The 17,989-nt window shown below is 34.7% G+C and overlaps 1 protein-coding gene across 6 annotated transcripts in view; it reads right to left on the bottom strand.

Annotated features, from left to right (window-relative positions):
• Positions 1–17,989, bottom strand: part of KIAA0825 (KIAA0825 ortholog) — a 238,079-nt gene that overhangs the window by 183,296 nt on the left and 36,794 nt on the right. For 5 of the 6 annotated variants that reach the window (XM_027878183.1, XM_027878158.1, XM_027878149.1 and 2 more), the window contains 3 exons: positions 15,528–15,667; positions 6,019–6,187; positions 636–1,305 (listed from right to left, as the gene is read on the bottom strand). In XM_027878183.1, coding sequence (XP_027733984.1) covers positions 636–1,305; positions 6,019–6,187; positions 15,528–15,658 — 970 coding nt within the window. In that variant the 5' untranslated portion in view covers positions 15,659–15,667. Of the gene's footprint in view, positions 1–635; positions 1,306–6,018; positions 6,188–11,449; positions 11,498–15,527; positions 15,668–17,989 lie in introns of those variants that run through there. The other variant, XM_027878174.1, reaches the window with a different exon arrangement.

Genomic DNA, 17,989 nt, shown 5'->3' on the forward strand with positions numbered 1-17,989 from the left:
ACTGAAAAAGAAAAAAAGTACAAAATATACTACATCAGTAACAGATTCCTTTCCTGCTTTTTATTCCTTGGAACAAGAAGAAGTTACCAGGTGGTATTAGCTTCAACTTACTGTACTTTCACACAATTAGAAAGCATAAATATTTGTTTGTTTGTTTTAGAATTAAAATCTGCATAGTAATTTTTGGGGTTAGCCCTGATGTATGAAGCTGTGTCTGTTTCATGGACACATTATTAGACAGTTTTCCAAATAATCTCCATTATGTGTCTGACAATTTGAAATGAGTAGGGGAAAAAGACAGAGGAGTTTGTATATATTTAAACCTGGAGTAAATAGTTGTTATTCAATTATATATTTCAGCAGTTGGAATAAGTTAAGCTAAAAAAAAAATACTATGACATGACAGTGTTATCCAATGAATTATAATGGGGTTTTGTAAGTTACGTAGGTTACTTTCTCATACTTTAAAACCTTTTTCATCACAATTCTGACATAGGCTAGAATTCGACTGCAGTGGCATGGTTAAAACATAAAGCTCTAATTAATATTTTCAAGTCTCTCTCTCCTAGAAAATAATAAAGTATATTGGGGGAAAAAAAGTAACATAATAAAGAACATAAAATAAAACTACTAACCCACAGCGTGAACCGTTCCTCTACGCTTCTTTGAAATCTTGGTTGCTTTAACTATATGTAGAGCATTTTCTTTGAACTGCAGCTCACAAAGTCTTTCAAGAAGAACTGTCATTTCTTCTGTGATGGTATCCAGGTAAGTTTCATTAATAAATTTCAATGAAGAAGAAGGATCAATAGTTCCACTTAGTATATACAAATCCTCTTTTATCATTGTGCACAATGTGGGTATGGAACTTTGGTAACCATGAACTACCTTATCAAAATTTGTTTCACCACAACTAGACAAAATACAATTCTGTAGAAGATTGCTAACCAGTTTATTCTGCATATTTTGATACTTTGTTAAGACTTCTGATTCAGGATAAAGAAACAAAAGTTGCTGTATGCACTGAGTTTTAAACTCCATTTGTTGTTGCAAAGCAGTAGCATTTGTTTCTTCTTGACTTTGAAGTCTATTTACTAAAAATTGTCGAAGATGCAATCTCACATCATCCCAAAGAGATTTCACATCCATAGCTGAATCATCCTCAATGGTATGAAGAGAAGATGTTAACTCAAAAGATGTCCCACTCGGAGTGCAGGGAAATGAGACGCCACACTGACTAGAGAGATCCAGAAGGAAGTGAAGTACCATTTCTTCCTGATTTTGCTCATTCTTCAGCAAGCTTTGCTAAAAAAGGTAAACCAGACAGCATTTTAATCATGTTTTATTAATTCTGGTTCATTAAATGAACAGCTTCATGCTAGAGCAAAAACTGTTTCCAATACTAATTGCCTTAACAGCAAATAAGATAAATTGCTATATAAACAACAGAAGTTACAAAACCCGTGGAAAACAGGATTTATGTGCCAATTAATTTCGTTGTCTACCTCTACCAATAACTCATATTCCTCTTTACATCTTTCTTATATCCCCAACCTCTTTTCTCAATGAAATTCTAGACCACAATTCAAGGGAAACCTGTGACAGCCTGTTTATTCTGGTCACACACACATATTTGGAGGAAAATTTTACGAAAAATTGTTTAGGATTTACACAGATAATGACAGGTCCCTTTCTATAGCTCAGTAGGCAACTGTCAAAAAGGCCATTCTAAGGATAAAATCATCTTCCCAGGATCCCCTTAAAGAACTAAAACTGAAAACTTGTTAAGAATTAAAGAAGCTTAGATCACACAGGACAGAAGAATAAGAAGCTGTGTATCCCATCAAACCAAGATGCAGACTGATACATAAACAATATAGCAATCTCCATATACATCTGCACTATATGGGGCGGAGAAGGAAATCAGTTAACAAAGCAGGTGAAATCCCATGGATGCATATGCTGTTCCTACTTCATTCAAATCTGAAGAGCTCTCTCTTGGTCCAGGACCAAAATTTCTGACCTTAGAGCTGCTTCAAACTCAAGAAGTTGTGCAGCAAATAGCAGGTCCTCTCGTCACAGCTCGGTGTTGCTGTCACAGTAACAAGAAAAGTGAGTGAAATTGCTGCTGCTCCTAATTTTCAGTTGGCAAGCCCTGAGTGAATAAGGATCTAGAAGCCCTCTCACTTGCTCCCTCACCTTCCATTGCTTCTCTCCAACAGAGAAAAGCACTGTGACAAACCACTCCAGGGGAATTATTTCCATTCATATCCTTTATCTGGGTCCTTTGCTGTACTCCATCCTATAAAGTAAGGCTGGTAAAGAAACTGTTGGCAATTTCCCACCTTCAAAATTACTGATTTATTTAACTTGTAGTATTTGAGGAAATTATTAGTTTTATTTCTGTTCTCATTTTGAGAGATAGATAATTCAAATTTGAACGTTATATTGAATAAATACAACAATTTCCAAATAAAAATCTTCAGGTTTTCCACCATAGCAAGCCTTTCTCCATAGATAATTATGCTTTTGAGTCACAAAAATTTTCAAAATCAGAACTCATATTCTTTGTTTTGGATGTTACAAAACTGTTACATTCTTATACAGGAAAAGAAGACTTTAATCTTCTTACTGCCCTCTATTCTGAAGTGTTTCATGATAAAAATTAAAAAATAAGATACTTCCACCACAGTACCTAATTCTGAATATTAGACAAGAAGCATAATTCCTCTTATAAAGGAAAGTCTTAAAATTAATAGACTACCTGCTTTTCTTCCATTTTAGATCTTTATTTCAGAATGAAACCTAAAATTTTTTTTACTTGAAAGCAGAAAAGACATGTGGAAAACAGAATAATAAAGGAAATTATCAGTCAAATATCGTCCTATAAAAGAATGTGCACATAATAGAAATATGCACAACTAGTTAAAATCTTAAATCATACATATCAATAGGCATATACATAACACTGATCTGATTCTCTTTTATTATCTACTGAAATATTCTATAAAGTTTCGTGGCCCCAAAGAAAATATGTTTCAGAGTGTAAAACAAAACCCTGATCACTAATCACTGTCTTCACAGGCAGACTTTTGGAGTTTAAATAGTACTTTTTTTTAAATCATTATCAAATACTATATTGTGAAATGTACAAAACAAGAGAAGCTGTGAAAACAGTGAATGTAACTGATCTTGTTGGATGATGAATCCAAATATCTTCTAAGCAAATCCCTACTGCTGTTTCTTAAGGCAGAAATATTTTTATATATCTAAGGATTGTTCCAAGGCCTTTGCAATTTAAACTAAGGCATTAAAATAGGGAGCTTGCAGATGCCATTTTAGAAGTACTATTACATAGAAAAAAGAGTCCTTGAAGTGAACTTTCAAGCTCTGAAAACAGTGTCATCAAGTCTCTTTGTAAAGTCTCTCTGTAAAAATACTTCAACAGATAATGCAAAACTGTTTCAGAGAAAAAGATTCAAACTAGTATCCAATGTTTTGGAGAAAAATGAAAAGCTCCCTTGTAAGCACATAAAGTTAGTGACAATAATATACAAAACCCAGTTACAGTCTACCAACTGGACTACTACCTACTATAGACCTACAATATCAATATACAAATTCAATAAGATTAAGACTTTGTTAAAAAAAGAATTTGTCATTATTTTAGCAAGAACAGACTTTAATAAAGATGTGCTTGTGCACATATTTAGCTTTTAAATATTTAGCATTACAAGACAGGACACAGAAGGACAAAATTTCACACAATTAACATTTTCAGCCTTCATGAAGAAACTCAGTATTTTCCTAAGAGTTCACAAATGCATGAGAATAACAACAAACCTAAATACAGCACCCCAACCAAAGCACAGGGAGAATTTTGCACTGTTCCAGCAGCTCAAAAAATAAACAAAATTCTTAACAAACAAAACACATAGTAAGGGATAACAACGAATAGGAATATTGTCCTGAAATAGAAGGAAGGTTGCTATTACTGAAGATGTATTATATATACTTAATTAAAAGCATGCAAGAAGAAATTAAAGGAGTAATTAGTTCAGTGTGTGGAGAGATACATTTAAAAAAGGTTAGATAATAATAATCTCATTAATGCTGTATATTATTGACAATAAATTACTGCAGACCTGCTTTAGGAACTAAAGATTATCTACTGTGAATATAGCTTCTTACAGAGGGACTGTCTATGCTAATACAGATACACTTTTCATCTGTAGTCTCATCTACACAACAGCCTGAATTATCTAAGAAGCCATGAGTCTGGAAGTAGTGATGCCCAAGTTCCTGAGCTCCAAAAATGTTTTCCTGATAAACTGTGCAGAACTGAGACTTTCAGGCTTCTCACACTATACTGTCTGTTTAGCAGCCTGCCACAGATCCATTCTCAAGGCTTAACTGGATTCTACAGCTCACAGCAAGACTGTCATGCTGTTAGTAAGGTCCTGGGCAGATGAAGAACTAGAAAGCATATTTTGTGCAAGATATTTCAGAGATGGGGACATTTCAGTGTTTCCCAAACAAATGCCGCCATCTGGTGTTCAGGTATATGGCTTGAATAGACCCTGGAGAAGGAAGAAAGCAGGGAATGGACACAAGTAAGTCATCATTGCCATGCCACCTGCTGAGGGAATTAAGTAAGGATCTAACTGGACTAAGAGGAGCAAGAAAAGACTTTCTAAGTCATAAACTTAATGGGTCAGCATTTTCTGGGATTCTCTAATTTCATCTAGATCAAGTATGATATGTTGCAGTCTCTGAAACCTTCGAGTGGCGTGGTTAATTAACAGTAACATTCCTTTGATCAGCTGTGTCAGAAAGCAACAAAATCACTTCTTCACCACATGAACATTGAAGACCTGGTGTTTGTAGAGATTACTTCCTCATTTGACACAGCTCAATATCCAGTAGATTCATAGGCGACTGAAAGAGCAACAACCATTTCTAAGTGTTAAAAAAACAGGAGGTGATTTGACGAAGCTCGTGCTCTAGCAGAGAAAACACTCCTCTACAGCAATTTTCCTCTGCCATTACAGCTAATCTTAGCCTAAAGGTGTTTCTGGTCTAAATCACAACACAGAAGTGACAAAGAATAATCAACTGGATACTGTTTACTTGTTTTGACACTTCTATATATGTACACCATATCACACATGCACATATATATATATTTTATACAATCTTGCAGGCTTTCATACACTGTGGTATCATCCTTCACTTAACTAGCCAAGTCAATTTTCCAGACCTCCATGTCCACTCATATATTCAGATGTAAATTTTTAATAAAAATTTCAGAAAAAAATGCTCTCTAAAATAATGGAATTTTTTATTGAAGTGAAAGCGGATTTCTGGTTACATCCAGTTGTACAACCTGCCAGGACAACGGATGCAGCTCCAACATTTCTAATTAAAAAGAGTAGCATCATAGAATCATTTTGATTGGAAGTGACTTTTTAAAGGTCATCTAGTACAATCCTGCTGCAATGAGCAGCAACATCTTCAAACTGATCAGGCTGATCCAGTACAACCTGGCTTTGAACGTCTACAGGGATGGGGCATCTATACCCCCTATGCCTCTGGCCAGATACAAGGTAGGAAGTTTAAGCTTAAATAATACATAAAGGATAATAATGCACACCAGATGAGTTAAATTCATACTGAAACAAGTGAAGAATATGCAGTAACACTAACAGCCTCAGTACAGACAGTAACTTCCAGTGTTTATTTACCAACGTGTTTTATGAAACAATCCTAGCAGAGCTGAACATACGGCAGTATCTGTGAAAAGATTTTGTCCCAAGTTTGTCTAATTAAGGCATGATCGAAAGGTAACATAACACCCTGCTGCAGACACGAAAACAAAACTAAGCCTTATAATACAATTTCTGAACTGTCATCACCACAGTGAAGACCAAAATGAGAAAACTAATTGAACCATCCACACTCCCACCTCCAATCATATAACCAACTTTCCAAACATAGTCTTTAATAAACAATTTTTACCAGGGTCCTAAGGAACTCCATCAGCTCTCCATGGTCTGTAGAAGAAGGTCTGAGTGAACTAAAATTGCAGTTATTTAGCCACTGAATGCAGTCAGCTGTGGTTTGTAGAATTTCATCAGTATATATTTCATTTACTTCTTTTTGCAGGTCTTTAAGACACTTTTCTATGCTAAAAAACACAAACAAAACAAAACAAAAAAAGAACAGGATTTTTCTTCATTGTGTGGAGATAAAAGCATTTTATATGTTCTGTATTTAAAGAATAAAAACTATGTAAAAGCAATGTAACACTAGCCTTTCTTATTTATAATTAAATTATTCTCACAAAATAAGGCCTGAATTTGCAGGATTAACATTTAAGTACAGTTGAGCTAGAGTTAAAATAAATTTCCTTCCAGTATGACTATACCATTCTCAGCAAGACTAAGTACAGCCTCCCTTCTCAAAAAATCTTATTCTTTTTAATAAGGTAGTTAATGAATAAGACACCATCCAACCTAAGATCTGGTCTTTGGTGCTTTATTCGCTAAAGCAGAGACTATAAACTGAATTTTGCTCCTTTAGCAATCAGCGGTTGTTTTATAAAACCTAACATATATTAAAAACTTCCTAAAGACCCACTGAGATCACAGAAAATGTTGAAAAGAATTTTAGAGTCAGTTGTGCTGAGAGAGCAGGTCTTTTCTTTCCTGTTTTGTCATTAGAATATTTGAAAGAGCGTTTGTTTTCAAGGAGCTGATCCACTCCTTAACATTCATCTAGAATCATAACCCTATTTATGAAACCAGATGTGTTTGGTAGGTTATTACAGCAATTTCAGTTGCAAAGATCACAAGAACAATTGAATATCCAGAATGATTTTATTTCTATTTGTGTGGACGCTTACGTGAAAACCAAACCAAACAAAAAAATCCAGAAACAATCTAACTCTATATATTTTCTACAAAAACAACTTTTCACTAGTTCTTAACTACATTCTTTTTCAAAAGCAATGCTTAATATAGTTTCAGTTAGCAAAATAGTATTGACTAGATCTATGCAGAACTAGGTTTGATTACCTAGCCATGAATACCAATTCTAAACTTGATAAAAGGTTGGCAAAGTTTCTTTTTAACGTGTGAAGCCGGTTCTCAGGACTTTGAAACTAAACACCTTCTTCATACACCTTGACTCCTGGGACACTATCAAAGCCTTTTACTGTGGTGTGCTGATGTGTCTCATTTAAACATACCCAAATAGATTACAACATTGCGTAACGTAAAGGTCACTAGTGTTGTGTGCCAATCTGCTACAACTACAAGCCAATTTTTACACTCATCTTTGACATATGAATCTGTGTGCAAGCTAATAAATGACAAGCTATGAATAGGCTACAGCCTCCTCAAGACCAGACATTTTGGTTATTTGCCCCAGTACTGATAAGGGGATTAAATGGATAGATTTCAGTGCTTCCCCTCCACTTCACCACGCCATCCCCCCAAAAAACCCCCACATAAATCATGTTAAGTGTGTTCATTTTATTTAATCCTTTTATCCCCAAAATTTAAACAATTAATTAGGACTAAAACTGTTTTTGACTGAATAAAATATTTTCATCCTGTTTACTTACAGCATATAGCATAGTGTAGATAAACAAGATCTCAAAGCCGCTGCTACATCTTTTTAAGATTTTTGTCAACACTTCGTAATACAAGAACATGGTTAACTACACATGCTTACTGCTTCACATGAATCACACAAATTAAATATTTAGAAATCTGTTACTTCTCAAAAAATAAAAATGTGTATTATTTGGGTTTAGAAGGTGGGCATTTTAAGTAAAAGACTTCTGCTAAATATGATTAAAATTATTCTCACTGGGTATTTAAAACTTTATAATTTCATATCAATGTAGAGAGAACAAGACTGATTTCTTTGGTTGAGTAAAGAAATTTGCTGAACTTTTAGTAACTGTGAAAAAATATGTAATTTCGATGTGAAAAAATATGCTTAATGTATTTCATTAATTTTAGTTTTAAAAGTACTATTTTAAAAAAGCCATGTAAATTGCTGAAGTCCTTTTTTCCCCAATAATACTTTTTCATTAATTGCAATTTTTTTTAAAGTTCAGTGCAGTTAAGTAGTTCTCTTTTTTTAGCAAACTGAGGCATCAAAAGAGATGATTCAACTGATACTATATATATACAAAGGGAGTGCAAATTTAAGAGCCCTCTGTTTTTTTCTTCCACTGATGTTTATGATTCAACCTTTTTTTTTGAACTCGCAGAACTGTTCAGACACAAACAGGAAAAAAAAGCAGTCACCAAACTACTAAGCAAGGGGTGGAATAAAAAAAGCTTAAAGAAAAAAAAAACCAAACAAACTTTCTCTGTATTAAAGAAATCTGATTCTTATGCTTATATGGCTCTTTTTTAGATTTAATGATTTTTCAAGAATTAAGTTTTTAGTCACACACCAGGAGTACCTTGACCATATCTTTATTTGTGGTTAGTACTACTAGCACATCACTATGCAAGTGGAAGTGGTATCACTTAAATACGTTCTTTTTTCAGGTGAGGGTCTTAGGTGGGTTTTTTTTCACAAACTAAAGCACAGTTCTTTTATGTTGTCTGTGTCCACGATGAAAGTGTTTTTCTGAAGTAGCATTTGGTAAGGACTCGTAGCATTTGGTAAGGACTTGCACTGTAGAGAGACAGTCTTAATATGAGAATCCCATAGGAACTCTTAAGTTATGACAGTTTTACAAATAACTTAATCATGTGGAGGGACTTCTTTTTAATTGGCTGCATCTATGGACAAACAGTTACAACCTAAGAACTATAATGTAACTGATAGTGTAAGCACTGTCATATGGATACATTTTTTGAAAAGTACAGTACCAAAATGAGGGTTGATCTCTACAGGTATCATCTTCCATTGCCTAAGATTACTACGTGAATAAGCTAAACTATGATCTCCTAACTGTTTTCAATTTCTAACAAGCCATTTCAATTTACTTCATATGGAGCCACTATAAAATGACAATGACATTGGTTAAATTAAACTGTGAAGCTATAAAGTGAAATTATCTTTAAACCTCATGTTCCATATGCTTCAGATCCTCATATTCATGGATATCTAGCTTTAGAATCAGTTTACATGTCTTTTATTAAGAACAATTTTAAAATAAATGAAACAATTGTTTCCATTGGTTTTGAAGATATAAGCCCTACCATAATACTACTTCATACTACTCATTAAAAAGCTTGACTGCTAAAGGTACAGGACATTTGGTATAAAAAACCAGTCATATCATTTGGAAACCTGTGTCTCTGAGGACCTGCTATACACTTTGAGTAGTAAAAAACTTGAGAAAGACATTTACCAGTATAATTCCAACAGGCATTTTCATTGTTACACTTTCTCCCATGATGAAACAAATACTTTGCTTTATTTCTCAAAAACTTACCTATCAAAAGGTAAATATTTAGGACATTTCCCAGGAGGTCATTGCTGATGCCTCAGCACTACTGTGTGTTAATAAAAGCAACTTATCAAAATATATAAATAACTTATTTTCTAGCAAAAACTGTTAGATACAATCTAACTCAAAATAATATCATAGAGACATGCAAAACACGGTTTGTTCACCGTATCCTGAAGAGAAAAAAGAAGTTTTTCAAGAAATGCTATTTACCATCTTGGATGTTCCTGCAATGCTTATGACAATCTAAAGTAACAGTCATGGTACGATGTATATCTTTAGATTCATAAAATTATGAAAAAAAAATATAGTTCCAAGCCTATAATGTTTATGCTGTTTCATTTTACTCTATCTCACCAACAGATTATTCTTTCTGGTATGTCAGTTTTCTTACTCACATTAAACCAATTGCATAAATAGATGCCATTACTTTTCATGTTTAATGTTCTTTACAATAGTAACCTCAAGAGCAGAGGAGGAAGCAAGAAAGTAAAGCTCCTATTGCTAGTAATATAGGCTTCGTTATCACCTCATATTTGTTAACTTTTTTTCATAGTTTGACTACAACTTTTATTCATATTTTATCTCAAGAGTTCTATTCCAAATAAGACCAGTACGAATGAATGAAGTTAAACATTTGTAAGCAGCAATAAAAAACTGATGACAATACTGACTATAAACACAGTATCTCTTCAGAAAACTTCTGTTAAGACAAGTATGTCTTGATGCTTGTTTTTAAAACCAGTAATTCTTTAAAATATGAGTTACAGGCTAAAAGCCTTGAAAAAATTTACTTTCTCAAATTCTTCTTATTTTACTCTCGGACCTTGGGATATAAACCAAAGACACAGAACATAGTTAAAGGACTTTACAAACGACTTGATATCTCTGATTTAGCTACTTACAAAACTGAACTGTAAAGTACATATTAAGAAATAGAGTGGTGAAAACTTTTTGACCTTAGAAAGAGAAATGTACTCAACAACTTAACCATATAAGAACAGCCAGTTCTAACCAAACCACTGCTTTGTTTTAAAGGCTTGAGATATTTTCAGTCCACAAGATGTAAGCTTAGCCTTAACAAATTATTTCAGAAGACTGGCAGTAAAATGTGTGTCTTTTAGCTCCATTGACCAAAACATGATAGTGACAAACAATGGTTAAAAAGTCATCATCTTATATATGCTCATACGAAATGAAATGGGATACTTTATAGTACAAAGATCTGCTTCTGCAGATGCATGTGGCAGCTAACTAACCTAAGATACTGACACAGTTATAATCACTGAATATTGGAGTAAAGAAATTGCATGTCAATAAAATAGCCAATTTCTAAGAAATTCTGAGGTGTCCAACTAGCAAGTTAGGAAGGAACAACTATCCTAAGCTCAGAGATTATGCACAAAGACAACATAGCCTGCACAGGAAAAAAAATTTCATTCCTTTCTCAGTTTAATTACTTATTCCTAGCAATTAGTCCAGTGAAGTGATCAGACAGCTACTATTTTTTGAAAAATTTTAGTAATGTTACTCTAATACCTTCATAAGCACTAAATTCTCAGGTGTCATAGGTTTGAAAAGAGATGTCGGAATTTTTTCCCTGGTGTCCCATCCCTTCTCCCCGCCACGTCCTCCCCCGCGGTGTCTTCCGGAATGGAGGGAGTCAGGAGCGGGGGGACGGAGCGAAACCGCATGCACTAGTAAGAGCAGCAGCGCTAGGAGGGAGAGGCGCCCTCGAAAGAGCGAGCCGGGGCCACGCCTCGGGAGTCCTCTGTCCGGAGGATTGGGTTTTCCACCGACGGACAGAGCGGGAGCTACTTTCGGTTGTTTTTTCAGTTGGGTGGGATTTTTTTGTGGTTTGCTGATGTTGGTTTTTTTCCGGCCCTCTCCTTTTTCCGAGAGAGCGAAGCATCTCGGAGCAATGTATTCTGCACTAGGGGTGAGGCTGCATTATCAGAGCTGCCTGACCTGAAACTGTGCCTGTGGAAAAAATTACTCTTTCACTGCTGGCTGCGAAGCCACCAGTCGCTCACGTGGCCTCGAGCAACTGCTGAGCTGCCGGGAACAGTTCTGCTTTCAGCCCTTCCCCCCCACACTCACACCTGGGGAATAGGGACTTTGTTTTGTTTCTTTTTTTTGAAAGTTTTGATGGCACCATTTGTTGTTTATTCGGATTTTGTCAGTAAAGACCTGTCCTTTTCCTTTTCCACACTTTCACCTGAAGTTTCTTAAATTCAAAGTTGTAACCTTGTTAAACTGAGACATCAGGTAAACACCAGAGTAATATATTTGTACAGCATGCAGGTTACATTCGCCCAAAAGAGTCAAATTCTTTTCAAGAGCTGTGATAAATAGTAGGTCTGAGTAAAACTGATAAAATCAAAATTTTAATTCCTCTACGATTACTTCTAATTAGAAATTCTCAACCACTCTTGGGATTTTGGTTGGAGGTTTCAAGACTTTGCTGAATTTCTTGAATAACAGGAATGTGACATAAGCTGCTTCCTGAAAACTCCAGAGAAGACCAAGACAAGAATTTCTTCAAAATTAAAAACAAGGTAACCCTTGCAGTACATGTCAGTTTAAAAACACATGAGCCCACACACACTCCAGTTCTGACACAGGAAAATGGAATGAGATAGCTTGACTTAACAACCTGTTTGAAACTCCTCCATCCCTTTTTTGTAATGTAAGTGGGAAGCATTTCTTGGCAAATCAGCATTGTTACGATCAACAGCTGGAGCATGTCATACTAACCTCCTTACTAAGGTACTTTCCAGACAGTCTATGATTCAGAAGGTAAAGGTCTTGTTAGTTATCAAATAATTACTACAATTTATATTAAAATTTATATAAATTAATAATTACTATCAATTTATATATGGAAAAAGATGCAATGCAGTGCAGTCAAAGATCTGATTCTGCAGATGCATGTGGCAGCTAACTAACCTGTAAACACTTATTAATATTGACCTCACTGAAGCCCTTCAAAAAAGACCTTCTTCAAAACCCTTGATGACTAAATTACTGCTAATTAGACATAGGGCAGGTGAAAGTTTAACAGATTGAAGTTAAGTCTTTGTGAAGAGCCTCACAAAGTTATAATCTCCAGTGTATTGTGGAGATACAATTATTAGTAAATAATTTTGTTGAATTCTGAGCAATTGTTCTGTTGATGAAGACCTAGAATACCTCACACTGTCCTAGAGCCTCATAAAATCTATTCCTGCTTTATCACCACTAAAAGGCAGCCAATCATTCACTGAAGAAAAAACTGAATACAAAAAATCAACAGTTGAAGACATTTCATGCTTACAATCACTTAAATTACTTATAAGCTTGGTTTCAAGCTCTGTACTGTATTTCCAGCTTAAAGTATTAAATATCAGCTGAAAGTTTAGTTCTGTGGATTGTTCAAAAATTAACTCTTAGCAATTCTTAAACCACCCGTTAGGAGAAATTATCCAAATACTCAGTTTTGATAAACAGTAAAAATCAAAGCAACTGTGAAGGGAAAGAATGAAGACAAAAAGGCTGTCCTGATGAATACAACTTCATGCTTGAGAATAACCTGAGACTATCACTTTACATAAAACTGGACAGCAATGACAGTATTTTTGAGAGTTCATATTTACCTGCTTCTGTAAACTGCTGTAAAAATAAAGTTAGCATTCAAATGTAGTAAGGGTTCTGTTATGTAATAGTGAGTGAATGAACCACTTACTACCTCCAAATTTACAAATAAAACAATTTCACACAGACGGCCTTTGTTTTGTTATAGCACCAAACAGAATTGGTACAATAGAAAAACATGGAAGGTAATTCAACAGCTGAAAAGCACATCTGATTTGTCCTGTCACACAATTTAATAAAACCTATTCAGTAGAAGGGCAATAAATGACCATTCAAGTGATTTACAAACTTTTGCCTGACAATTTTTTACACAGTGTTTCATTTTTAAAAATATATATATGCTGTATACTATTGTGTTCATTCTCTGTGGTCTAATAAAAGCATAAATCTCTCTGATGAAAAATAGGTTGTATACCAACTGTATCACCACAGCACATAGATCTGCTTTTATCATACCACTCACAAAGATCAATGATAACTTGAAAATTATTTAATTCCATGATACTTTTAAAATATTAGAAATAAAAGGACTCTTTTTAATTTAAAAGTCACATCAGCTGCTGTCACTATCTTCTCTTAAACTTTTCTCCATTTCTGAAACTGGTATATTAGAGCAGCAAAATATCAGCTGGTATCTACAGAGCTACTTTTTGTTTTTCCTTGTGAAAATTAGATTAAAAACTATTTTAGGTGTCAATTCAGTAGAAATAATACAAAACTCTTTCTGACAATTCAGTTTCATGTCTCCCTTGATAAAATATCATTAGGATCTTACAAAACTTAAAATGAAAGGTTCTTCTAATTTGTAGGACTAGGTATAAGTGACAATCGGCCTTCTTCAGAACAGTTACACTGTGATGACATTTATGTAAAATGTAACATAAAATGGTAAGTGATGTAAAGTACCACTAAAAGGAATGGACAACTGGCTTGCTTTCCCACAGCCAACAGTTTTCTCCACAAGCAGCATACATTTTACACACACTAAAATCAAAAATAGTAGTAAAGCATTAATTCTAAAGGCTCATCTTGATAAGAATCTTCCTAACTCTTAGGCTGCATAATGACAACAAAATCACTTTTATTTGGTAGTTGAAGAGGTGACAACTGTTCTGCAAAAATACTGATGCTGTTTTTTCCAGATACACAAGACCATAGACTCTCAAAACTTAATTACCTGTGCAATTAACTGCATTATGACATCAACTAAACTTTGAGTAAGTATCTACATTTCACTCATCTCAACTGCTGAAAAACTGTAATGTGAAATTGTACTATGCAATGGTCCACAACAGCACAATTCCCAGATCTTCGATATCCTTATTACCCTGGGATTATTAATATTACAAGTGCTTTAGAAAACACTAAATTTTTAAATAAAATATGAGATGAGAGTAATATAAATAGCCGCCCTCCCAGAAAATCTCTCAGCCTGGCATAACCAATATAACAATTGATCATCTAAATCAGTTTTCAGCAAGATAATGCAATGGTTTACTTCCATCCTTCAGGAAGCTGCTTGGGAACAGCAAAGACCTCTCACAAATGTGGGCTACATTAAAATTATACATTCTTTAAACGAAAGTCATGAAGGGAGTTCTTTGAAACCATAAAACTATGTAAGATGCACTGTTATCCAAGGGCGAGCAGTTTCAAAATGTCGTGTTGTATCTTTGAATGTGCACTTTTTTTTTTAATGGACAGTAAGTCCATTTTCTTAAGAGCATCTTTCACAATCAAAATATTAGAAAGGTATTAAAGAATTAAGCCACAAATAAGGCACAGAACCTTGAGATGATTATTTTGTAGTTATGCAAAAAATCTACATCAACAATGAATTGTTTCAGAAGTCCACTGTTTCTACAGCATTGATTATTGGAACTCAGTATGTTACAAAGAAGTGGGCAAAGAAATATATTTCAAATTCTAGTTAGAAAACTTTCTATTGCAGCACTATTTTAACTGAAATAGGTAAAACAACAGATTACATAAGAAATTCTATGTATATTAACTTACTTCCTTGTTCCACTTCCATTACAAATGCTTAAAGAACATACTGAGTTCAAATGTTGCTTTTTGTCAAATTCTGTAGCTCTTTTATAGAATAAAAATTCTATGTCTTAGTTGTAGGAAACAAAACTGTCATGTGAATTCACATTTTCTTCCTTCACTATTACACCTACTGCAATAAAACCTAAGATTAAGATGATTCAACTGTTAATAGTACCATAAAGAGAAAGACTATAGCACAATAATTATATGGCATTAAAAATCTGTTAAATGCTCAAGTGGTTTAGATAAAATTACTGTTGAAATGTTTATCAGAATTTTAATCTACAACTAGAAAGGATAAGTCACATTTCTTCCTAATGACTTACATTATTATTTTGGATACAAATAAAATACTCTTTACCTGGAAGAGTTCTTCCTTATTTTCTCATCAACATCACTCAGGATTTGTTGGAATTCCAATTCTCCAGGAAGGACATTTAACAAACAGTCTAAATTGGAGGAATCAAGTGAATACTCTCCTCCCCATTCCATTTTTAGAATCTGTAAAACAGATACAGCAAAATGGTGAAATAATGAAAAAATGCAGACTAGAAGTACCAAAATGTACAACATTTTGTTCCCTGGAAATATTAGATTAACAAGGGAAGCACTTATGTATGGAACTATAAAATTAGTGTTGAATAGTATACCTTATGCATGCTTCTGAGTAGAGTGCTACAGAGGGAAACCAGTAAAATACATGCGGAGATAAATTTCATAATATCTTGCATTTCTTCAGTTTAAAAAAATCAGCTATTTTACCTTAATCAAACTAGTAGCTTTCTTATTTTTTTCTTAATTTAGAAAGAAAAGTCTCACTATAAATAGAAACTAAAAACACATACATTAGAGCGTAAAATTATTTTCTGTGTTTTTATAATTTCCATCCATAACTACTATTTGGAAATTCAGCACATCACTGCAAATATCTAGAACATAAAAATCCAGAGTAAAACACTTAATGTACCATAAATCAGTGTCATCTTGCTTTGTACTCATTTCACTCAACAAATGTCTTGCTAAAATACAGGTTAAATCCACTGGCCTATTCAAACTAATACACTAAATCCCATGAGTCTTTATATAGGAAGCAAAGCATTCGTTGAGTTATTTTTACATGTTTTCAGGTTTTTTTCTGCATCATCTTTTTTGAGAAATAATGAGGCCACTTTTACAACCAGTCACAACTTATTACCAACATTAAAGAAAAAAATTACATAAAAAGTGAAAACTTCTTATTAACCAGTATATCCAATGTCTACTATTTAGTATTTAATAATATTATTTATATTGCAGCAACTACATGTGGAACATGTGGGCAACAAAAAAAAATCAGTAAATCAATTATTTTTCTTGCAAGCAATATTTTTTTATAAAGCAACTACAGTGTTCCTTATCAAGAGGCACTACTACAAAAACAGACTGAGTTTTTCTGATAGTTTTTGGTCATACAGGAGTGTAGACCTACAAGTAGCAGAACTGCTGGTTTTATACTTTAAAAACAAACATGAAGGTCCTTTAAAGTCTAATATCTTGCACTTCTCAATTAACAGTACAACACTGTGAAATATTTCATGGATATATTGTTTTCTTAAATTCTCAGAAGCTACAGAATACCCCTTTGCAAAAAACAATTCAAAGACTTTTGACATTTTGGGATGTAGCTGAAACTCAGTCCTTTTGCTGGTGAAAAGGCTTGGATGTAAACCAAATACATCTCATAAAATATCAAGGAAAGATCAGCCTTTGAATATAAGACTTAACAGATGTTACTGCAATAAAAGATACCGTAATTAAAAGTAGAAGTTAAATGGAAAACATTAAACTGTGCTTTACAGAACAGAGATAAAAGGAATACTGAAAATAAAGCTCTTTCTCCATGTATGATACTACTTATCATAGACATGGTAACATATCCCTTTTCTCTTCAGAAAGATCTTGAAGAGTTTCCACATAATTGGTGCTAACTCCATTCAATACCTGTAGTTCAAATCCATCCTTTATTCGACTATTCCTCCATTCTTTGATGGACTTGGAGGGAAACATAGTTAATAGAGATGAGGAGAAGGCTGAGGTATTTAACACCTACTTTGCTTCAGTTTTTACCAGTAAGACAGGTGGCCCTCAAGGCAACTGGCCTCTGGAGCTGGTAGACAGAGATAGGAAACCAAATAGCCCCCTTGAGTTCCAGGAGGAAATAGTGACTTACTGAGTAATCTGGATCCACACAAGTCTATGGGACCAGATGGGATCCATCCTAGGGTAATGAGGGAGCTGGCAGAAGAGCTTGCCAAGCTGCTCTCCATCATCTTCCAACAGTCCTGGCTCACTGGGGAGGTCCCATATGATTGGAATTTGGCAAATATCACCCCAATCCATAAAAAAAGATGCAAGGCTGACCCTAGAAACTACAGGCCTGTCAGCCTGACCTCAGTGCCTGGCAGAGTTATGGAGCAGATCATCCTGTGTGCAATCACACAGCAGCTACAGGATGGACAAGAGATCAGACCCAGCCAACATGGGTTTAGGAGGGGCAGGTCCTGTCTGACCAACCTGATCTCCTTTTATGATCAGGTGACCCACCTGGTGGATGAGGGGAAGGCTGTGGATGTGTCTACCTGGACTTCAGCAAAACCTTTGACACTGTCTCCCATAATATACTCCTGGAAAAGCTGCAGCCCATGGCTTGGACAGGGGCACTCTGTGCTGGGTCAGGAACTGGCTGGAGGGCCGGGCCCAGAGAGTGCTGGTGAACGGGGCTGCATCCAGCTGGCAGCCGGTCACCAGTGGTGTCCCCCAGGGATCAGTGCTGGGCCCAGTCCT

Source organism: Empidonax traillii, unplaced genomic scaffold, assembly GCF_003031625.1.
Source record: "Empidonax traillii isolate 1590-97213 ecotype Southwest subspecies unplaced genomic scaffold, ASM303162v1 scaffold4:size3804566, whole genome shotgun sequence".
NCBI classification, from domain to species: domain Eukaryota; kingdom Metazoa; phylum Chordata; class Aves; order Passeriformes; family Tyrannidae; genus Empidonax; species Empidonax traillii.